General features: G+C 43.8%; 1 protein-coding gene across 2 annotated transcripts in view; it reads left to right on the forward strand.

The window, feature by feature from the left end:
- The window catches only part of prkcaa (protein kinase C, alpha, a), a 522,844-nt gene that overhangs the window by 259,524 nt on the left and 237,572 nt on the right, over positions 1 to 25,748 (forward strand). For both annotated transcript variants that reach the window (XM_061880341.1, XM_061880342.1), the window contains exon 4: positions 25,421 to 25,532. In XM_061880341.1, coding sequence (XP_061736325.1) covers positions 25,421 to 25,532 — 112 coding nt within the window. The remainder of the gene's footprint in view (positions 1 to 25,420; positions 25,533 to 25,748) is intronic.

A 25,748-nucleotide genomic window follows, 5' to 3' on the forward strand; every position in this document is an offset into this window, starting at 1 on the left:
ATCTGTGTTGCTGAATCTTTTGCAATTTATTCAATTAATAATGGAGAAGTAGAAATATGGAGGTGGGAATCTTTTAGCCTTTAGCCACACAAACACAAGGTGTTTCCTTGTTTAAAATTCCCGGAGGTGAAGGTTTACTATGGATCAGAGCGGTCAAGCCAACATCTCAACCGGCAGTTTTCGGTGAGAAAATTGTGGTAATAAGTCGCCTCTTACCGGAGATCAACGGAGCCAGCGTCCTCCTGCAGCTGCCGTGGCTTCTCTCAGAGACACTGGCGGTCAACACACCCGTGGCCACACCCCTCCGACTTTAAGGTACTATTTAACTCACTCCTCCTCATCATCGGCGGTCACTCGTGGTCGAGTATGACTGTCCTCCTTCCTGGTCCTTGTGGGTCTTCAGGTGGGCGTGGAGGCCGATTCTGGACCCGATTATTCTGGGGCAATGTGGACAAGGGAATGTAGTGGTGGTGGGTTTGGCTTGGGCCTGTTTGATGGATGCTCTCTCCTTTCTTAGTCTGCGCTTGTCTTGTGGTCCTCATTATATTGCACCCTCACGGACAAGGTTTCTCCACATCGTCCTGTCTGTTGCCTTGACTTCCCAAGACTTAAGGTCTATGCGACACTTTGTCAGGTTTGCCTTGATGTTATCCTTAAATCTCTTCTTTTGACCTCCCGGGGCCCGTTTCCCTTCAACGAGCTGGGAATAAAGGACTTGTTTTGGGAGGCGAGAGTCAGGCATGCGGACTACATGGCCAGTCCACCTGAGTTGGTTTCGGGCAATGGTGGCATTGATGGTGGGCAAGCCGGCCTCCTCCAGGACGCTGGTGTCGGTGGGTCGGTCCTCCCAGCTGATCCTGAGGATTTTTCTGAGACATCTTTGATGGTAGGTCTCGAGTGCCTTTAAGTGCCTGCTGTAGGTGGTCCAGGCTTCTGACCCATACGTAAGGGTCGGGAGCACCAGGATTTTGGTCTTTGCTTGGAGGTCACGGTTCTCGAAGACTCGCTTCCTCAGCCTTGAGAAGGCCCCGCAGGCACAGCTGAGGCGGTGGTGAATTTCATCATCAATGACAGCTTTAGATGACAGGAGGCTCCCGAGATATGGGAAGTGGTCCACATTTTCCAGTCGGATTTTGTCAATTGAGAGGTTTGGGGGCAGGACAGGCGCACTACTGTTTGGTGGAGGATTTGGGTTTTCTTTATATTGATGGCAAGACCAAGCTGTTTGTATGCCTTGGCAAAAGCAGACAGAGTGCACTGCAGGTCTTCTTCTGAGGGGACTATGAGGACCTTATCGTCTGCATACTGCAGCTCCATGATGGATATGGTGGTGGTTTGACCTTTAGCCCTGAAACGGTTGATGTTGAGGAGTTGACCGTCGGTTCGGTGCATTATTTCGACTCCCTGAGATGGAGGATAGCAGCAACAAAAATGGAGAATAGTGTTGGAGCGATGACAAATCCCTGTTTTACACCTGTGTCTACCCTAAAGGGTTCTGTTTCATCTCCACTGCCACTGAGCACTGTGGCTGACATGTTATCATGCAGTAGTCTCTTTAACTCACTAAAACACTAGCAACACAATAAGCAGATAAGGGATTTCCCAGAATTATCCTAGTGAATGTGTCTAAAAACATCTGAATCGGTCTCACTGCAATCGCCTTTTTTTTTTTCTAGTCCTTCACTCTAAATTTCCTCATCCACAAATATTTCATCTTCGCTCAAATTAATGGGGAAATTGTCGCTTTCTTGGTCCGAATAGCTCTTGCTGCTGGATGCTATGATTATAAACAATGTTCAGATGTGAGGAGCCCTACAACCCGTGACGTCACGCGCACATCGTCTGCTACTTCCGGTACAGGCAAGGCTATTTTATTAGCGACCTAAAGTTGCGAACTTTATCGTCGATGTTCTGTACTAAATCCTTTCAGGAAAAATGTGGCAATATCGCGAAATGATCAAATATGACACATAGAATGGACCTGCTATCCCCGTTTAAATAAGAAAATCTAAAATCTCGAGAAAAGCAACGATTTCCCCATTAACTTGAGCGAGGATGAAAGATTCGTGGATGAGGAAAGTTAGAGTGAAGGACTAGGGGAAAAAAAACAAAAGACGAGGGCAGTGGGAGCGATTCAGATGTTATTAGACACATTTACTAGGATAATTCTGGAAAATTACTTTTCTGCCTATTGTTTTACTAGTGTTTTAGTGAGATTATATAGTCGTACCTGTACAACCTGCACCTTTCTTCAGCACCAGTCGACGGGTGGTGGCGATGCCCATCTCTGTCTTTCGCAAGGGACCCTCTTCGAAACACGATCTTTCGAAATGATCGCTGCATAATACACTGTACTTTGTGTGTGTGGTCCAATCCAACCATGGTCGCTTGACATCTCCGTTCCATAGTAAAGCTTGACAGTCATCTTCCGAAAATGTAAATAATGAAACACCGGCTGTGTTTGTGTTGCTAAAGCCGGCCGCAATACACCGCTTCCCACCTACAGCTTTCTTCTTTGACGTCTCCATTATTCATTGAACAAATTGCAAAAGATTCAGCAACACAGATGTCCAGAATACTGTGGAGTTATGCGATGAAAACAGACGACTTATAGCTGGGAACGGTGCTGGAACAACATGTCCTCTACAATGCGTGACGTCACGCGTCATAACGCAACGTTTTAGCATGATACTTCCGCGCGAAATTAAAAATAGCAATTTAGTAAACTAAAAAGGCCGTATTGGCATGTGTTGCAATGTTAATATTTCATCATTGATATATAAACTATCAGACTGCGTAGTAGTGGCTTTCAGTAGGCCTTTAAGCTATCCATCCACTCTCAGTTGACCAGTTATCCGTAAAACTGTATGGCTTCAATATCTAGGCTATGATTGGTGGGTCAAATGAAAGGTTTTGACTGGTCAGATTTGGCCTTTGGATGGCATATTGAGGACCCTGGGTTAGAAGAAAATGGTCCCAAAATGCTGCTGACGTGCAACCGAATGTTTACCCGTTTTCAGTTCAAACAGCCTTCTGTCAAAGGCCCACTTTCTAAAGATCTGGAACAGATGTGTCAACAAATATGAAGCGACAAGACGTTCCAGAGACACCGTGGTGTGTCACGCCGCACACTCCCTGCCTGTAAATGTCACACCGGGCGGGTCTCTTTTGACTCTGTGGGAGGTGAGCGGCTTGTGTGAGCTACCCATCCTTTTTGATAAGCATCCTTTCTCTTCTGTGTTTACTCCACACAGTCACATAAAAACAACAGCTGAAATTTGCAATTTTGTTTTGTTGGTGCATGCCAAGCTGGGATACCGGTATTAATATTGTACCGCGATACTAATGAATCATTTTCGGTACAATACCGTCTCTGTAACGTCCCGCGTTGTAGTCATGTCGTGACATTGCTGGTCTACGAGCAGAGGAGCATGTTCGGCAGCACACAATCACAGAGTACTTACAAGCAGACAGTGTGTAGACCAGACCTGTGTAAATTAAGGCCCGGGGGCCACATGCGGCCAGTTAAGCTTTTCAATCTGGCCCGTCGGACATTCTTAAATATTTTTTTTTAGATCTTTAAGATGGAAAGTGTATGATGTGCAGTGATGTTTTCTAATGACTGTAAGTCTTGAACTATACAAAGTATTTCAATGGTTGGAATCTGTGTTTATGGATGATATACCAGTTACTATGGTAATCTAATTAGTTACTATGGTCATCTACGTCACAGCAGCTCAGACGAGGTACCAAGCAGTGTGGGCGGGAAGTGTTTCCACAGACGCAGAAGGAGATTTTCACAACAAAGTTCTGAAGCTTAGTGATATATCTGTGATGCTTACCTGGCATTGTGGCGATGGTTCGTTCTCTCGAATGATGCAGTCGGACTTGGACACAGCGTGAAGGTAAGAAATGAGGATTTATTAATACGCTAAAAAAACAGACTAAGAACAGAAATACTTGCACAAAGGCACTAGAGACAAAACAAACAGAACTAGCATGGGAGCTAGAAGGAAGTAAGAACGCTAGCATGTGAGCTAGGGAAATAAAGAGAGGAATAGCGTGGAAGCTAACGAGTGCAATAAGTATTTTACCACAATGAGAAGTCAGCAACATCACATGTTGCATCAAACACAAACTAGAATCCGAGAGCGAGTAACGAAAAAGGCAGGCTTAAATAAGGAACGTAGAAGCATTTAAGTCTCACCTTAAAACTCATTTGTATACTCTAGGCTTTAAATAGACTCCCTTTTTGGACCAGTTGATCTGCCGTTTCTTTTCTTTTTCTTCTATGTCCCACTCTCCCTTGTGGAGGGGGTCCGGTCCGATCCGGTGGCCATGTACTGCTTGCCTGTGTATCGGCTGGGGACATATCTGCGCTGCTGATCCGCCTCCGCTTGGGATGGTTTCCTGCTGGCTCCACTGTGAACGGGACTCTCGCTGCTGTGTTGGATCCGCTTTGGACTGGACTCTCGCGACTGTGTTGGATCCATTGTGGATTGAACTTTCACAGTATCATGTTAGACCCGCTCGACATCCATTGCTTTCCTCCTCTCCAAGGTTCTCATAGTCATCATTGTCACCGACGTCCCACTGGGTGTGAGTTTTCCTTGCCCTTATGTGGGCCTACCGAGGATGTCGTGGTGGTTTGTGCAGCCCTTTGAGACACTAGTGATTTAGGGCTATATAAGTAAACATTGATGGATTTATTGATTGAACGTAATCACAAGGCAGGTGCGCGTAAAAGACAAAGCAGGGGGACACTAATACATGACTATGGCAACGGGAAAAAAACCAGGAAGTGCCACTAGGAACTAAGGAAGTCAAGTAACGGAACATGATGTAAAGACGGAACAAAAACAGATTATGACATGATCCAAGTAGCGGATCATGACGATATCAGATTGTAGGTGGGTTTATTTTGTACTCTTTGCATTCCAATTTTACTGTTTGTTGTTTTTTTTGTTGCGTTTCACTTGATTGTAAAATATGTCGATCCTAAGGGGGTGTGACGTTCATATTTTGTCAATATTCAGTGTTTTATCGTTCATAGAAAACTGTCAAATTTTATTATGTGTTTTAATGCGGTCTGTCATAACGTTTTTAGCATTCAATCGGACATTATTGTGAGGTTTTGTATTAGTTTTTCCTAAAGATAGATATACTGGCCCCCAGACACATTTTTTTTCTCTAAATGTGGCCCCCGAGTCAAAATACTCTTAAAGACCACAGATGTTTGGATTAACACGTACCCCCGTGTGTAATCTTAATCATCTGCCAGTGGTGTCTCGCCATCCACGCATGCCACGCCCCCATCTGATGGCGCTCTGTTTTTAGCACCATGGACAGAGGCGGTGGCCTTTTCCCCTGCAAGCGCGCTTATCACATTATTCCCTTTCCACAGTGAAGTTATAACACTGAAACGCCCTCAGGAAGAGGTGCTTTAAGATATGGCTAGCTATGTAGCGGCTAACGTCCCTCCGCAGTCAGCCGTGTTTTAGCTGCTTTTAAATCACTAATTTCTTACTAGGATCATCCCTGCGGGACGAGGAGTAGCTAAACATGTTTCACTACACACTGTAGCTCAACGCCGTCAAAATGTAAACAAACGCCATTAGTGGATCTACACCTGACATCCACTGTAATGATACCAAGCACAGTCATGTATCTAGTCGATACGTTGACATCTTGTGTCGTTTTTTTAAAATGTATATTATGTTTATAAACTGAGGAAATATGTCCCTGGACACATGAGGGCTCTGAATATGACCAATGTATGATCCTGTACCTACTTGGTATCGAATTGATACCCAAATTTGTGGTATCATCCAAAACTAATGTAAAGTATGCAAACAGAAGAATAAGTGATTATTACATTTTAACACAAGTGTAGATAGAACATGTTAATAGAGAAATGTAAGCAGATATTAACAGCAAATGAACAAGTAATTAATAATTAATTTTCTACCGCTTGTCCTTAACAATTTTGACAAAATAATAGAATGATACATGACTGATGATCGCATATCTCAGCAGACTAAATTAGTAGCCTTTGTTTGTTTACTTACTACTAAAAGACAAGTTGTCCAGTATGTTCACTATTTTATTTAAGGACAAACTTGCAATAATAAACATATGTTTAATGTGCTTTAAGTTTTTTGTTGAAATGAAGCCAATAATGACATTTTTTGTGGTCCCCTTTATTTAGAAAAGTACCGAAATCATTTTAGTACCGGTACCAAAATATTGGTATTGTTACAAAACTAGTATACAATGTTATGATTAGAGATGTCTGATCATACCGGACTGCCGATATTATCAGCTGATAAATGCTTTAAAATTTAATATCGGAAATTATCGGTATCGATTTTTTAATTATTGGTATCGGTTTCAAAAAGTAAAATTTCTGACTTTTTAAAATGTACACGGACGTCAGGAGAAGTACAGAGCGCCAATAAACTTTGAAGGCACTGCCTTTGGGTGCCGGCCCAGTCCCATAAAATCTACGGCTTTTTAACACACATAAGTGAATGCAAGGCATACTTGGTCAACAGCCATACAGGTCACACTGAGGGTGGCCGTATAAACAACTTTAACATGTGTGGAGATATCCACCGACGTCACAATTTACAACCTACTCAGTGGCCTATAACCTACTCAGGCCTAGTGGTTGGAGTGTCCGCCCTGAGATCGGTAGCTTGTGAGTAGAGGTGGCCGATAATATCAGACTGCCGATATTATCGGCCGATAAATGCTTTAAAATGTAATATCGGAAATGATCGGTTTCGGTTTAAAAAAAATGTATATTTATGTGGCTTGCCACATCATTTTAAGTGACCTGCCATTACATTTATGTGGCCTGTCACGCTATTTTAAGTGACCTGCCACTACATTTATGTGGCCTGTCACGCCATTTTAAGTGACCCGCCAGGCCATTTTGAATATCCTGTCATTTAATTTTAAATGGCCTGCCACGTCATTTAAAAATGACCTTGCAATGTATATTTACGTGGCTTGCCACTTCATTTTTAAGTGACATGCCACACCATTTTAAGTGACCTGCGACTACCTTTATGGGGCTTGCCACTTCATTTTAAGTGACCTGCGACTACCTTTATGGGGCTTGCCACATCATTTTAAGTGACCTGCCACCACATTTATGGGGTTTGCCACATTATTTTAAGTGACCTTCCACTACATTTAAGGCGCTTTCCACTTCTTTTTAAGTGACCTGCCACTACATTTATGGGGCTTGCCACGTCATTTTAAGTCACCTTGCAATGTATATTTACATGGCTTGCCACTTCATTTTTAAGTGACATGCCACTACATTTAAGTGACCTGCCACATCATTTTAAGTGACCTGCCACATCATTTTAAGTGACCTGCCACCACATTTATGGGGTTTGCCACATCATTTTAAGTGACCTTCCACTACATTTAAGGCGCTTTCCCCTTCTTTTTAAGTGACCTGCCACTACATTTATGTGGCTTACGACGTAATTTTAAGTGACCTGCCACTACATTTATGGGGCTTGCCACATCATTTTAAGTCACCTTGCAATGTATTTTATGTGGCTTACCACTTCATTTTTAAGTGACATGCCACGCCTTTTTAAGTGACCTGCGACTACCTTTATGGGGCTTGCCACATCATTTTAAGTGACCTGCCACTACATTTATGGGGTTTGCCACATCATTTTAAGTGACCTGCCACTACATTTAAGGCGCTTTCCACTTCTTTTTAAGTGACCTGCCACTACATTTATGTGGCTTACCACGTCATTTTAAGTGACCTGCCACTACATTTATGGGGCTTGCCACATCATTTTAAGTCACCTTGCAATGTATATTTACGTGGCTTGCCACTTCATTTTTAAGTGACATGCCACGCCATTTTATGTGACCTGCGACTACCTTTATGGGGCTTGCCACATCATTTTAAGTGACCTGCCACTGCATTTATGGGGTTTGCCACATCATTTTAAGTGACCTTCCACTACATTTAAGGCGCTTTTCACTTCTTTTTAAGTGACCTGCCACTACATTTATGTGGCTTACCACGTCATTTTAAGTGACCTGCCACTACATTTATGGGGCTTGCCACATCATTTTAAGTCACCTTGCAATATCATTTTAAGTTACCCTGCAATGTATATTTATGTGGCTTGACACATCATTTTAAGTCACCTTGCAATGTATATTTATGTGGCTTGACACATCATTTTAAGTGACCTGCCATAACATTTATGTGGCCTGCCAGGGCATTTTAAGTGACCTGCCACTACATTATGTGGCTTACCACGTCATTTTAAGTGACCTGCCGACTACATTTATGGGGCTTGCCACATCATTTTAAGTCACCTTGCAATATCATTTTAAGTCACCTTGCAATGTATTTTATGTGGCTTGCCAAATCATTTTTAAGTGACATGCCACGCCATTTTAAGTGACCTGCGACTACCTTTATGGGGTTTGCCACATCATTTTAAGTGACCTTCCACTACATTTAAGGCGCTTTCCACTTCTTTTTAAGTGACCTGCCACTACATTTATGGGGCTTGGCACGTCATTTTAAGTCACCTTGCAATGTATATTTACGTGGCTTGCCACTTCATTTTTAAGTGACATGCCACTTCATTTTAAGTGACCTGCGACTACCTTTATGGGGCTTGCCACATCATTTTAAGTGACCTGCCACTACATTTATGGGGTTTGCCACATCATTTTAAGTGACCTTCCACTACATTTAAGGCGCTTTCCACTTCTATTTAAGTGACCTGCCACCACATTTATGTGGCTTACCACGTCATTTTAAGTGACCTGCCACTACATTTATGGGGCTTGCCACGTCATTTTAAGTCACCTTGCAATATCATTTTAAGTCACCTTGCAATGTATATTTATGTGGCTTGCCACATCATTTTAAGTGACCTGCCATAACATTTATGTGGCCTGCCAGGGCATTTTAAGTGACCTGCCACTACATTATGTGGCTTACCACGTCATTTTAAGTGACCTGCCGACTACATTTATGGGGCTTGCCACATCATTTTAAGTCACCTTGCAATGTATATTTATGTGGCTTGCCACTTCATTTTTAAGTGACATGCCACGACATTTTAAGTGACCTGCGACTACCTTTATGGGGCTTGCCACATCATTTTAAGTGACCTGCCACTACATTTATGGGGTTTGCCACATCATTTTAAGTGACCTGCCACTACATTTAAGGCGCTTTCCACTTCTTTTTAAGTGACCTGCCACTACATTTATGTGGCTTACCACATCATTTTAAGTCACCTTGCAATGTATATTTATGTGGCTTGCCACATCATTTTAAGTGACCTGCCATTACATTTATGTGGCCTGTCACGCTATTTTAAGTGACCTGCCAGTCTATTTTGAATGTCCTGTCACTTAATTTTAAGTGGCCGGCCACATCATTTTAAATGTCTTGCCGCTACTTTTAAATGGCCTGCCACATCATTTTAAATGACCTTGCAATGTATATTTACGTGGCTTGCCACTTCATTTTTAAGTGACATGCCACACCATTTTATGTGACCTGCGACTACCTTTATTGGGCTTGCCACATCATTTTAAGTGACCTGCCACCACATTTATGGGGTTTGCCACTTCATTTTAAGTGACCTTCCACTACATTTAAGGCGCTTTCCACTTCTTTTTAAGTGACCTGCCACTACATTTATGTGGCTTGCCACATCATTTTAAGTCACCTTGCAATGGATATTTACGTGGTTTGCCACTTCTTTTTTAAGTGACCTGCGAGTACCTTTATGGGGCTTGCCACATCATTTTAAGTGACCTGCCACCACATTTATGGGGTTTGCCACATCATTTTAAGTGACCTTCAACTACATTTAAGGCGCTTTCCCCTTCTTTTTAAGTGACCTGTCACTACATTTATGGGGCTTGCCACGTCATTTTAAGTCACCTTGCAATATCATTTTAAGTCACCTTGCAATGTATATTTATGTGGCTTGCCACTTCATTTTTAAGTGACATGCCACACCATTTTAAGTGACCTGCGACTACCTTTATGGGGCTTGCCACATCATTTTAAGTGACCTGCCACGACATTTAAGGCGCTTTCCACTTCTTTTTAAGTCACCTTTCAATATCATTTTAAGTCACCTTGCAATATCATTTTAAGTCACCTTGCAATGTATATTTATGTGGCTTGCCACATCATTTTAAGTGACCTCCCATTACATTTATCTGGCCTGCCACGCCATTTTAAGTGACCTGCCACTACATATATGTGGCCTCCCACGCCATTTTAAGTGACCTGCCAGGCCATTTTGACTGTCCTGTCTCTTAATTTTAAGTGGCCGGCCACTTCATTTTAAATGTCTTGCCGCATCCTTTTAAATGACCTTGCAATGTATATTTACGTGGCTTGCCACTTCATTTTTAAGTGACCTGCGACTACCTTTATGGGGCATGCCACATCATTTTAAGTCACCTTGCAATATCATTTTAAGTCACCTTGCAATGTATATTTATGTGGCTTGCCACTTCATTTTTAAGTGACATGCCACACCATTTTAAGTGACCTGCGACTACCTTTATGGGGCTTGCCACATCATTTTAAGTGACCTGCCACTACATTTAAGGCGCTTTCCACTTCTTTTTAAGTCACCTTGCAATATCATTTTAAGTCACCTTGCAATGTATATTTATGTGGCTTGCCACATCATTTTAAGTGACCTCCCATTACATTTATGTGGCCTCCCACGCCATTTTAAGTGACCTGCCAGTCTATTTTGAATGTCCTGTCACTTAATTTTGAGTGGCCGGCCACATCATTTTAAATGTCTTGCCGCTACTTTTAAATGACCTTGCAATGTATATTTACGTGGCTAGCCACATCATTTTAAGTGACCTGCCACTACATTTACGTGGCCTGCCCTGCCATATTAAGTGACCTGCCAGGGAATTTTGAATGTCCTGCCGCTTATATATCAGAAATTATCGGTTTCGGTTTCAAAAAGTAAAATTTATGACTTTTTAAAACGCAGGTACATGGACGTACGGAAAAGTACAGAGCGCCAATAAACCTTAAAGGCACTACATTTGCACGCCGGCCCAGTCACATAATATCTACGGCTTTCCACACACACACAAGTGAATGCCATGCATACTTGGTCTACAGCCATACAGGTCACACTGAGGGTAGCCGCATAAACAACTTTAATACTGTTACAAATATGCGCCACACTGTGAACCCACACCAAACAAGAATGACAAACACATTTCGGGAGAACATCCGCACCGTTATGTTATGTCACTTCTGTTCTGACAAAATGAGTCGTGATAGAACCAGCTTCACGCCACAGTGTCCACACAGTCTGTGCCTGCTCCTTTCTGCTCGGGCTGAGGAAGCGTTTCCTTAACGAGGCTGCCTGATGTCCTGCTGGCTAATTAAGAAGGATGGGCGAACGGAGCTAATTATCCAACATCAGTAGCCTGACCCCCGGGCCTCCAATCCATCACTATCTCCTGGTAGCTTTTGATCAGCACGTCCCACGGATTTGATCTTCGCCTTTACAAACACATCCACCTGAGATTAATTCGCGGCGAATTAAGTAAAAATACGAGCATGGAAACAAAATATTGTTGCCCCTTTGGTATTTCTGGCTTATAGTTTTTTATTGTACACAGTGTTGTTGATGCCTTTTAACGACCCACAGGTAGTGACTTAAGTGGCTCCCCTGGGAAAGTATTTCTATTGCTTATGTTCTTTTTTTCTTCAATGTTTAACTTAGATCATTGGTCCCAGACACGCGGCCCCCAGGACGTTGTTTTGCGGGCCCCACCCTAATATGAAAGTCTAATGTTAGTGCGGCCCCTGGGTTTTATATGAATGGCGCTTGACAGCGTTGTGTTATTTGGCTCCAAAATGGCTTTTTTGACGTTCTGGGTTGCCTACCCCTGCATTAGTGGAAAAGCGGCAAATGAGTGGAAGCGACAGAGATGTTGCCATGGAGACTAGGGTTTTCTTAGGTGCCCGGCTGCCACACCGCGACACCTGTCCGTCAGTAATAACAGTCCCCGATAACCTCGACCAATTGAAACAGTTATTTGTAGAGATGTCCGATAATATCGGCCGATAAATGCTTTAGAATGTGATATCGGAAATCATCGGTATCAGTTTCAAAAAGTAAAACTTATGACTTTTTAAAACGCCGCTGTACGGAGTGGTACACGGATGCAGGGAGAAGTACAGAGCGCCGATAAACCTTAAAGGCACTGCCTTTGCGTGCCGGCCTAGTCACATAATATCTACAGCTTTTCACACACACAAGTGAATGCAAAGCATACTTGGTCAACAGCCATACAGGTCACACTGAGGGTGGCCGTATAAACAACTTTAACACTGTTCCAAATATGCGCCACAATGTGAACCCACACTAAACAAGAATGACAAACACAATTTCGGGAGAACATCCGTACCGTAACACAACATAAACACAATCAAACAAATACCCAGAACCCTTTGCAGCACTAACTCTTCCGGGACGCTACACTATTTTCATTTCTTGCTGCCCAGCTTCACCCAGACTCTGCATCCAGTGGCCCCCAGGTGAATTGAGTTTGAGACCCCTACCTTAGATGATGGAACGGTTATGAATAACATATTAATTTATGTTCAAAATATATTTATTCACTTTATGTGATCGGACATCATTTAAATGACCTCGCAATGCATATTTATGTAGCCTGCCACAACATTTGTGGGGCTTAACGCATCATTTTAAGTGACCTGCCACTAAATTTATAGGGTTTGCCACATAATTTTAAGTGAATTGCCACTACATTTATGGGGCTTGCCACATCATTTTAAGTCACCTTGCAATGTATATTTATGTGGCTTGCCACATCATTTTTAAGTGACCTGCCACTACATTTATGTGGCCTACCACGCCATTTTAAGTGACCTGCCACTACATTTATGTGGCTTACCACGTCATTTTAAGTGACCTGCCACTACATTTATGTGGCCTACCACGCCATTTTAAGTGACCTGCCACTACATTTATGTGGCTTACCACATCATTTTAAGTGACCTGCCACCAAATTTATGGGGTTTGCCACATAATTTTAAGTGACTTGCCACGCCCTTTTAAGTGACCTGCCACTACATTTATGGGGCTTGTTACATCATTTTATGTGACCTGCCACTACATTTATGGGGCTTGCCACATCATTTTAAGTCACCTTGCATTGTATATTGCCACAACATTAAGTGGCCTACCACACCATTTTAAGTGACCTGCGAAAACATTCATGGGGCTTGCCACATCATTTTAAGTGACCCACCATTACATTTAAGGGGCTTTCCACTTCATTTTAAGTGACCTGCCACTACATTTATGTGGCTTACCACGTCATTTTAAGTGACCTGCCACCAAATTTATGGGGTTTGCCACATAATTTTAAGTGACTTGCCACGCCATTTTAAGTGACTTGCCACCACATTTATGTGGCTTGCCACATCATTTTAAGTGACCTGCCATTACATTTATGTGGCCTGTCACGCTATTTTAAGTGACCTGCCAGGCTATTTTGAATGTCCTGTCACTTAATTTTAAGTGGCCGGCCACATCATTTTAAATGTCTTGCCGCTACTTTTAAATGGCCTGCCACATCATTTTAAATGACCTTGCAATGTATATTTATGTGGCTTGCCACTTCATTTTTAAGTGACCTGCGACTACCTTTATGGGGCATGCCACATCATTTTAAGTCACCTTGCAATATCATTTTAAGTCACCTTGCAATGTATATTTATGTGGCTTGACATGTCATTTTAAGTGACCTGCCATTACATTTATGTGGCCTGCCACGCCATTTTAAGTGACCAGCCACTACATTTATGTGACCTCCCACACCATTTTAAGTGACCTGCCAGGCCATTGTGAATGTCCTGTCACTTGCAATGTATTTTAAATGTCTTGCCGCATCCTTTTAAATGGCCTGCAACGTCATTTTAAATGACCTTGCAATGTATATTTATGTGGCTTGCCACGCCATTTTAAGTGACCAGCCACTACATTTATGTGACCTGCCACACCATTTTAAGTGACCTGCCAGGCCATTGTGAATGTCCTGTCACTTGCAATGTATTTTAAATGTCTTGCCGCATCCTTTTAAGTGACATGCCACGCCATTTTAAGTGACCTGCGACTACCTTTATGGGGTTTGCCACATCATTTTAAGTGACCTTCCACTACATTTAAGGCGCTTTCCACTTCTTTTTAAGTGACCTGCCACTACATTTATGTGGCTTACGACGTCATTTTAAGTGACCTGCCACTACATTTATGGGGCCTGCCACATCATTTTAAGTCACCTTGCAATGTATATTTATGTGGCTTGCCACGTCATTTTAAGTGACCTGCCATTACATTTATGTGGCCTCCCACACCATTTTAAGTGACCTGCCAGGCCATTTTGAATGTCCTGTCACTTAATTTTAAGTGGCCGGCCACATCATTTTAATTGTCTTGCCACATCATTTTAAATGGCCTGCCACGTCATTTTAAATGACCTTGCAATGTATATTTATGTGGCTTGCCACTTCATTTTTAAGTGACATGCCACGCCATTTTAAGTGACCTGCGACTACCTTTATGGGGTTTGCCACATCATTTTAAGTGACCTTCCACTACATTTAAGGCGCTTTCCACTTCTTTTTAAGTGACCTGCCACTACATTTATGTGGCTTACGACGTCATTTTAAGTGACCTGCCACTACATTTATGTGGCCTCCCACACCATTTTAAGTGACCTGCCAGGCCATTTTGAATGTCCTGTCACTTAATTTTAAGTGGCCGGCCACATCATTTTAATTGTCTTGCCACATCCTTTTAAATGGCCTTCCACATCATTTTAAAAGACCTTGCAATGAATATTTAAGTGACATGCCACATCATCTTAAGTGACCTGCCACTACCTTTATGGGCCTTGCCACATCATTTTAAGTGACCTTCCACTACATTTAAGGCGCTATTCCACTTCTTTTTAAGTGACCTGCCACTACATTTATGTGGCTTACGACGTCATTTTAAGTGACCTGCCACTACATTTATGGGGCAAGTATGATTGTAGGAACCAGAATATTAATAACAGAAAGAAACCACCCCTTTTGTGTGAATGAGTGTACATGGGGGAGGGAGGTTTTTTTGGGGGGTTGTTGCACTAATTGTAAGTGTATCCAAATATGGCCTGCCGTTTAATTTCATTTGGCCCTTGAGGCAATATCAAATTAACATTAGAGTTGGCCCGCCGGTAACACCACATTCACCGCTAATACTCCCAATTTTCCCGGGAGACTCCCGGAGTTTAGTACCCTTCCCGAAAATCTCCCTGGGCAACCATTCTCCCGATTTCCACCCGGACAACAATATTGGGAGCGTGCCTTAAAGCCACTGTCCTCTACAACATGTCGTCACGTCCTCTTTTCCTCCATATAAACAGCGTGCAGGCCAAGTCTCATAATATATGCGGCTTTCACACACACATACTTGGCCAAAATCCATACAGGTCACACTGAGGGTGGCCGTATAAACAACTTTAACATTGTTACAAATATGCGCCACACTGTGAACCCGCACCAAACAAGAATGACAAAACACATTTCGGGAGAACACCCGCACCGTAACACAACATAAACACAACAGAAAAAATACCCAGAATCCCTTGCAGCACTAACTCTTCCGGAATGCTACAATATACACCCCCCGCTACCACCAAACCCCGCCCACCTAATTTTTATTTTATTTTCGTAATTTATTAGCCTGTGGAAAAAGTTAATGTTGATATTTACCTCAGAAGGCTGCAAATAGAAAAGAAGCATTAATTTGTTTAATTACATTTTTACTGATGTTTTTTTGTTTGTTTTTTGAAAGATGATTTTGCACTATTATGTTATACAAGCTCTGCCTGTTCCATGGCAGGAAGCCCGAGTACCCGGAGGGAACCCACGCAGTCACGGGGAGAACATGCAAACTCCACACAGAAAGATTCCGAGCCCGGGATTGAACCCAGGATTATCAATCAATCAATCAATCAATGTTTACTTATATATCCCTAAATCACTAGTGTCTCAAAGGGCTGCACAAACCACTACCACATCCTCGGTAGGCCCACATAAGGGCAAGGAAAAACTCACACCCAGTGGGACGTCGGTGACAATGATGACTATGAGAACCTTGGAGAGGAGGAAAGCAATGGATGTCGAGCGGGTCTAACATGATACTGTGAAAGTTCAATCCATAATGGATCCAACACAGTCGCAAGAGTCCAGTCCAAAGCGGATCCAACACAGTCGCGAGAGTCCCGTTCACAGCGGAGCCAGCAGGAAACCATCCCAAGCGGAGGCGGATCAGCAGCACAGAGATGTCCCCAGCCGATACACAGGCGAGCAGTACATGGCCACCGGATCGGACCGGACCCCCTCCACAAGGGAGAGTGGGACATAGGAGAAAAAGAAAAGAAACGGCAGATCAACTGGTCTAAAAAGGGAGTCTATTTAAAGGCTAGAGTATACAAATTAGTTTTAAGATGAGACTTAAATGCTTCTACTGAGGTGGCATCTCGAACTGTTACCGGGAGGGCATTCCAGAGTACTGGAGCCCGAAATGAAAACGCTCTATAGCCCGCAGACTTTTTTTGGGCTTTGGGAATCACTAATAAGCCGGAGTCCTTTGAAGGCAGATTTCTTGCCGGGACATATGGTACAATACAATCGGCAAGATAGGATGGAGCTAGACCGTGTAGTATTTTATACGTAAGTAGTAAAACCTTAAAGTCACATCTTAAGTGCACAGGAAGTCAGTGCAGGCGAGCCAGTACAGGTATATATGTATGTATATATGTATATAAAGGTATATACAGTACAGGTATATATGTATGTATATATGTATATAAAGGTATATACAGTACAGGTATATATGTATGTATATATGTATATAAAGGTATATACAGTACAGGTATATATGTATGTATATATGTATATAAAGGTATATACAGTATAGGTATATATGTATGTATATATGTATATAAAGGTATATACAGTACAGGTATATATGTATGTATATATGTATATAAAGGTATATACAGTATAGGTATATATGTATGTATATATGTATATAAAGGTATATACAGTATAGGTATATATGTATGTATATATGTATATAAAGGTATATACAGTACAGGCGTAATGTGATCAAACTTTCTTGTTCTTGTCAAAAGTCTAGCAGCCGCATTTTGTACCAACTGTAATCTTTTAATGCTAGACATGGGGAGACCCGAAAATAATACGTTACAGTAATCGAGACGAGACGTAACAAACGCATGGATAATGATCTCAGCGTCTTTAGTGGACAAAATGGAGCGAATTTTAGCGATATTACGGAGATGAAAGAAGGCTGTTTTAGTAACGCTTTTAATGTGTGCCTCACAGGAGAGAGTTGGGTCGAAGATAACTCTTCTAGTCTAGCAGCAGATGGAAATATTGTGAGCAGGTGTGTGGTGTACGCACCTGACTTAAATTGCAGCTCTCGTGCCGCTCCACGTGCGTCACGCCTCTCCTTGCCGCCGCATGCCCCGCCTCCTGGCCTCCATCCTGGCCAGGGCTGTCTCTCTCGGCCCGCTGTCGGCCTGTCGGCTGCGTCCCTCCACACACCTCCCCCGCCAGTTCGAGTCCGGGCTCCAGTCCGGCCGAGCGTACTCCTCCCCTCCCCGCCACCTTTTCTTCCAGGAGCGGGAAAAAAATTGCTGCGGCCTTCTGACTTTGTTGCCTTTGTCTTTCTTTTCTTCGTCTTCTGTGAGTCTTTCCAGGATTACTCAGTACCTTCGTATTGTGAGGCAGATGCACTAACCCTTGTACCACCGCGCTGCCCTATTTAAGCCTTGCTTGTTCAATATTCAATGCAAAACCTGTTTAGTTCCTTATTAAAAGGTTAATTTGTTCAACTTTGGCCCGCGGCTTTGTTCAGTTTTAAATTTTGGCCCACTCTGTATTTGAGTTTGACACCCTGTCCTACTTTAAGGCCAAGTGATTAAGTTGCAGGGCTGCTGGGGTGGACCAGCGCCACCCAGTCTGTCTTGGAGTCCCCATTAAGGCCCGGTTTGGATGAAATCGCGGATAGTCGGGGGGGGGCAGAGAGGATGTGTTAATGGACAATCCTTTGTGTGTAGTCACTGATGTCCATTTACTGTACACGATTAATTTTGTGCACATTACACCTTCCCACTAGTCACTCTTTAAATAGGACCTGGCAAATCATTTCGGACATTTCACACCTGCCTTAATGTTCATTCATTTTAGCAATCGCCGCCGTGAAAGTGATTCACTGGTAGGATTAATAAGGAATTGCTGGTTAAAAATAAAAAAAAATAAAAAATAGGGCTTCACGGTGGCAGAGGGGTTAGTGCGTCTGCCTCACAATACGAAGTTCCTGCAGTCCTGGGTTCAAATCCAGGCTCGGGATTTTTCTGTGTGGAGTTTGCATGTTCTCCCCGTGAATGCGTGGGTTCCCTCCGGGTACTCCGGCTTCCTCCCACTTCCAAAAACATGCACCTGGGGATAGGTTGATTGGCAACACTAAAATTGGCCCTAGTGTGTGAATGTTGTCTGTCTATCTGTGTTGGCCCTGCGATGAGGTGGCGACTTGTCCAGGGTGTACCCTGCCTTCCGCCCGATTGTAGCTGAGATAGGCGCCAGCACCCCCCGCGACCCCGAAAGGGAATAAGCGGTAGAAAATGGATGGATGGATGGTTAAAAATAACCTGATGGAACGGGTCTTTTTTGTACGACTCGGACATTTTTCTACCTGTTTTTTTTTTTTAATTATTATTAGGGACTGTCCAAACCCTCATGAAGGAAATGTACGCTCCATCTGCTGATGTTGCCAAACAGTCGCTCGCACCTTGGACTACGCGGCGAAGGGACTAGTCCATCAGGATCAGCTGTGTGGAGGTGGACATGGCTAAATCCAGCAGGCGTGGTCCTCCTCCCCTCCTTCTTCTTTCTACCTCCTTCCCTATCTTGTCTTTCCAAGACACATGAAATGCGCTTTCTGCAAGAAATAACGACAATGTCATAACACGCACAAAGGGGTCGGGAACCTTTTTGGCTGAGAGAGCCAAGAAGCCAAATATTTTAAAAAGTATTTCCGTAAGAGCCATTGTTAGATTCCGGTGATTGACGCCACAATACCTATTGCTAGTCAAAATCCAGCACTCCGTCCTACGGGCAATGTCCCCTCGGGTCAAGCGGTCTTACCGGCTGCTCCACCGACGTGGGCCCTACTCAGCTGGATGGCGAGGCGATGAGCCTAGTTCTACTACCCTGGGATGGTCCCGGTGGTCCGGCGTCTGTCTTTCTTCCTTCCGTGGCCCCCCCCGGCAGAGAATCAATCAATCAATCAATCAATGTTTATTTACACAGCCCCAAATCACAAATGTCTCAAAGGACTGCACAAATCATTACGACTACAACATCCTCGGAAGAACCCACAAAAGGGCAAGGAAAACTCACACCCAGTGGGCAGGGAGAATTCCCATCCAGTGGGACGCCAGTGACAATGCTGACTATGAGAAACCTTGGAGAGGACCGAAAGCAATGGATGTCGAGCGGGTCTAACATGATACTGTGAAAGTTCAATCCATAGTGGCTCCAACACAGCCGCGAGAGTTCAGTTCAAGCGGATCAAAAAACAGCAGCGAGAGTCCCGTCCACAGGAAACCATCTCAAGCGGAGGGAGAATTCACATCCAGTGGGACGCCAGTGACAATGCTGACTATGAGAAACCTTGGAGAGGACCTCAGATGTGGGCAACCCCCCCCCCTCTAGGGGACCGAAAGCAATGGATGTCGAGCGGGTCTAACATGATACTGTGAAAGTTCAATCCATAGTGGCTCCAAGACAGCAGCGAGAGTCCCGTCCACAGGAAACCATCTCAAGCGGATCAGCAGCGTAGAGATGTCCCCAACCGATACACAGGCGAGCGGTCCATCCTGGGTCCCGACTCTGGACAGCCAATACTTCATCCATGGTTATCAAAAAACGCCGGCTTATTAGTGATTCCTAGAGCCCAAAAAAAGTCTGCGGGCTATAGAGCGTTTTCCGTTCGGGCTCCAGTACTCTGGAATGCCCTCCCGGTAACAGTTCGAGATGCTACCTCAGTAGAAGCATTTAAGTCTCACCTTAAAACTCATCTGTATACTCTAGCCTTTAAATAGACCTCCTTTTTAGACCAGTTGATCTGCCGCTTCTTTTCTTTCTCCTATGTCCCCCCCTCCCTTGTGGAGGGGGTCCGGTCCGATGACCATGGATGAAGTACTGACTGTCCAGAGTCGAGACCCAGGATGGACCGCTCGTCGGGACCCAGGATGGACCGCTCACCTGTATCGGTTGGGGACATCTCTACGCTGCTGATCCGCTTGAGATGGTTTCCTGTGGACGGGACTCTCGCTGCTGTCTTGGAGCCACTATGGATTGAACTTTCACAGTATCATGTTAGACCCGCTCGACATCCATTGCTTTCGGTCCCCTAGAGGGGGGGGGGGTTGCCCACATCTGAGGTCCTCTCCAAGGTTTCTCATAGTCAGCATTGTCACTGGCGTCCCACTGGATGTGAATTCTCCCTGCCCACTGGGTGTGAGTTTTCCTTGCCCTTTTGTGGGTTCTTCCGAGGATGTTGTAGTCGTAATGATTTGTGCAGCCCTTTGAGACATTTGTGATTTGGGGCTATATAAATAAACATTGATTGATTGATTGATATAATCACCATAAATATATTATATTTCCAACATGCTTACCACCTCGCTGCCGCCACGCCGTGCCCTAGCAGCAAAGTCGTCTAATAGACTGAGCTTTCCTCCTCCGATAACATTCCTTTGGTAGCTCATCAGCGATGATTTATTTAACTACCGCTCTATCAGTTTACGACAACTTAATGAAAAATAAACAGCTCCGAATAAATGTGTCCCAGTAATTCTGCTTCATCTTGCCCCGGCTGTCTGTAAATAAATATTGTTCTGCATACTAAATGTTCCCAGCCTCCACAATTATTATGGACGCTTGCCCAGTGGATGGGAATGGAGGCCAGTCTTCCAGTCAAAGCTCTTTAATCAGTAAATACTATCAAGAAAAACAGAAAAAATGGCATCGATAAAGTTGTCGTTTTCGTTATATTATTGAATTTAGTACAATTTGGTACAATATATAAAACATTGAATACTTAATATGTCAATCATTTCTTGTTTTTTTTAATCTTGTGGTTGGAATGAACATTTCTGGTACTATCTTAATTATAAATAAATACAGCAGCAATGTTGTATAAAAAAGAGTTAGCACAATTTAGTTCTAGTCTAATTTGTGAAAATGGCGATTTATCAACACTGAAAAACTTGTCGACCCAATTGTCATTTATTGCTCGGTTAATTGAGGCCGACTCAATTAACGGGCGTGGCGCAGTTGGGAGAGTGGCTGTTCAATCCCCACTTTATACCATCCTAGTCACGTCCGTCGTGTCCTTGAGCAAGACACTTCACCCTTGCTCCTGATGGGTCGTGGTTAGGGCCTTGCAAGGCAGCTCCCGTCATCAGTGTGTGAATGGGTGAATGTGGAAATAGTGTCAAATGGCTTTGAGTTCCTTAAAAATGTAGAAAAGCGCTATACAAGTACCAACGCCCTCGTGGCAAATCCCATAGGGGCGATGAATGGATGGTCAGCGCCTGAGAGCTGCGGCCTACCATAATGACCCCGAACTCCCTTCTGTCTGTTGCTAGATGTCTCGAGATGTATGTTGTAATCCGTCAATGTGCTTTACTATGGAGGTTTTTTTCCCACTCCAGACTGGGCCCCCTTAGGAGCCCAGTCTAGATTGTATTTTTTTACTCAACCTTCCCCAGCGTTTACCTTTTTCCCATCTTTTACGGATCAGCGTTCTTGTTCTGTAACCCTGTACAATGTTTGTTTGTCTAATCTTGAACAGGTTTGTGCTGAAAACAAAGTTTCGTTGTACTTGTGCAATGACAATAAAGACCTATCCTGTCCCATCCGATCCTATCCTACCCTACCCACTTAGCTTTACCAATTACCATCTTTAAATTTAATGAGATGCTGAAGTTTGAGTTTGAAACTAAATTGCTTCTTGAAAATGATGAATCGAGTTAGGGGCTGAATAAATAAAAATTGGGATTTGGATTAAAAGCGTTTTTTTTTGGAGCACAGGTGATTACTGATATACACTATTTAAAAAAAAAGCCCCGATTATTGTAGGGACATAAAAAATCCTACTGCTGGGGTGTCCAAACTTTTTGACTTGTGGGCCGCATTGGTTTAAAAAAATTCATGCCGGGGGATGAAAGCCGACCGCATGTTAAAGACCTACTGACACCCACTACTAGCGACCACACAGTCTGATAGTTTATATATCAATGATGAAATATTAACATTGCAACACATGCCAATACGGCCTTTTTAGTTTACTAAATTGCAATTTTAAATTTCCCGTGAAGTGTCCTGTTGAAAATGTCGCGGAATGTTGACGCGTATGATGACGCGTGTGTTTGACGTCTCGGGTTGTAGCGGACATTATTTTCCAGCCCGATCCAAGCTATAAGTCGTCTGCTTTAATCGCATAATTACACAGTATTCTGGACATCTGTGTTGCTGAATCTTTTGCAATTTGTTCAATTAATAATGGAGACGTCAAAGAAGAAAGATGGAGGTGGGAAGCTTTTAGCCTTTAGCCACACAAACACACGGTGTTTCCTTGTTTAAAATTCCCAAAGGTGAAGCTTTACTATGGATCAGAGCGGTCAAGCGAACATGGATCCCGACTAGATGTGAACCGGCAGGTTTCAGTGAGAAAATTGTCGTAATAAGTCGGCTCTTACCGTAGTGATGAGCGGAGCTTGCGTCCTCGTGCAGCTGCGGACTATTACCTCCTCCCACCGGAGACACTGGCGGTCAACACACCCGTGGCCACACCCCTCCGACTTTCAATAATCTCACTAAAACACTAGTAACACAATAGGCAGATAAGGGATTTTCCAGAATTATCTTAGTAAAGGGCTTCACGGTAGAAGAGGGGTTAGTGCGTCTGCCTCACAATACGAAGGTCCTGCAATCCTGGGTTCAAATCCAGGCTCGGGATCTTTCTGTGTGGAGTTTGCATGTTCTCCCCGTGAATGCGTGGGTTCCCTCCGGGTACTCCGGCTTCCTCCCACTTCCAAAGACATGCACCTGGGGATAGGCCCCTCCCACCTCCAAAGACATGCACCTGGGGATAAGTTGATTGGCAACACTAAATTGGCCCAAGTGTGTGAATGTTGTCTGTCTATCTGTGTTGGCCCTGTGATGAGATAGCGACTTGTCCAGGGTGTGCCCCGCCTTCCGCCTGATTGTAGCTGAGATAGGCGCCAGCGCCCCCCGCGACCCCAAAAAGGGAATAAGCGGTAGAAGATGGATGGATGGATCTTAGTAAAGGACTGCGGGGCGCAGTGGGAGAGTGGCCGTGCGCAACCCGAGGGTCCCTGGTTCAAATCCCACCTAGAACCAACCTCGTCACGTCCGTTGTGTCCTGAGCAAGACACTTCACCCTTGCTCCTGATGGGTGCTGGTTGGCTGCCTCGCATGGCAGCTCCCTCCATCAGTGTGTGAATGTGTGTGTGAATGTGGAAGTAGTGTCAAAGCGCTTTGAGTACCTCGACGGTAGAAAAGCGCTATACAAGTACAACCCATTCATTTATTTAGTAAATGTGTCTAATAACATCTGAATCGCTCCCACTGCAATTGCCTTTTTTTTTTTCTTCCTAGTCCTTCACTCTAAATTTCCTCATCCAGGAATCTTTTAACCTCACTCAAATTAATGGGGAAATTGTCGCTTTCTCGGTCCAAATCGCTCTAGCTGCTGGTGGCTATGATTGTAAACAATGTGAGGATGTGAGGAGCTCCACAACCAGTGACGTCACGTACATCGTCTGCTACTTCCGGTACAAGCAAGGCTTTTTTATTAGCGACCAAAAGTTGCGAACTTTATCGTCGATGTTCTCTACTAAATCCTTTCAGCAAAAATATGCCAATATCGCGAAATGATCAAGTATGACACATAGAATGGACCTGCTATCCCCGTTTAAATAAGAACATCTCATTTCAGTAGGCCTTTAACTAACCAAACCAAAAAATAATTTCCCATAATGCATTACTCAGTGGCCTAGTGGTTAGAGTGCCCGCCCTGAGATCGGTAGGTTGTGAGTTCAAAACCCGAGTCATACCAAAGACTATAAACATGGGACCCGTTACCTCCCTGCTTGGCACTCAGCATCAAGGGTTGGAATCGGGGGTTGAATCCCCATCAATGATTCCCGGGCGTGGCCACCGCTGCTGCTCACTGCTCCCCTCACCTCCCAGGGGGGTGATCAAGGGTGATGGGTCAAATGCAGGGAATAGTTTGGGTGTGATTTTGAAACATGTGTGGCGTTTGAACATGTTTCATTATACCCACAAACCTAATTGAGCAGGTTGTGTTACGTGTGACCAGGTGTGTTGACTTTGGATTGGGTCACGTAAGTAAATTCTGTGCTGTGTACACTTCAATCAATCAATCAATCAATGTTTATTTATATAGCCCCAAATCACAAATGTCTCAAAGGACTGCGCAAATCATTACGACTACGACATCCTCGGAAGAACCCACAAAAGGGCAAGGAAAACTCACACCCAGTGGGCAGGGAGAATTCACATCCAGTGGGACGCCAGTGACAATGCTGACTATGAGAAACCTTGGAGAGGACCGAAAGCAATGGATGTCGAGCGGGTCTAACATGATACTGTGAAAGTTCAATCCATAGTGGCTCCAACACAGCCGCGAGAGTTCAGTTCAAGCGGATCCAAGACAGCAGCGAGAGTCCCGTCCACAGGAAACCATCTCAAGCGGATCAGCAGCGTAGAGATGTCCCCAACCGATACAGGCGAGCGGTCCATCCTGGGTCCCGACGAGCGGTCCATCCTGGGTCTCGACTCTGGACAGTCAGTACTTCATCCATGGTCATCGGACCGGACCCCCTCCACAAGGGAGGGGGGGACATAGGAGAAAGAAAAGAAGCGGCAGATCAACTGGTCTAAAAAGGAGGTCTATTTAAAGGCTAGAGTATACAGATGAGTTTAAGATGAGACTTAAATGCTTCTGCTGAGGTAGCATCTCGAACTTCAGCGTAAAATGCATGGTCAATAATACTGTAGTCGTCCCGCGGACTCTGCTGTTGTGTTGTTTTCAGCAATTAAAATGAGTTTTTGGTGTATACAAACTTAACTTAAATAACATAAATATTCTTTGTTTGATTTTTGTGGGGTTTTTTTCTGTTTCTCTTCTAGGACCCCAGAACGAAGCATAAATTTAAGATCCACACATACGGGAGCCCCACCTTCTGTGACCACTGTGGCTCTTTGCTGTACGGCCTCATGCACCAGGGCATGAAGTGTGACTGTGAGTACTTCCTGTCCCGTGGAACATCGTAAATACGTTTTCATTGAGCCTGTCAGAGAGATTCATTTAAAGTCCTACTGAAAGCCACTACTAGCGACCACACAGTCTGATAGTTTATATATCAATGATGAAATATTAACATTGCAACACATGCCAATACGGCCTTTTTACTTTACTAAATTGCAATTTGATATTTCGCGCAAAGTATCCTGTTGA

This window comes from Nerophis ophidion, linkage group LG20 (genome assembly GCF_033978795.1).
Source record: "Nerophis ophidion isolate RoL-2023_Sa linkage group LG20, RoL_Noph_v1.0, whole genome shotgun sequence".
NCBI lineage: Eukaryota > Metazoa > Chordata > Actinopteri > Syngnathiformes > Syngnathidae > Nerophis > Nerophis ophidion.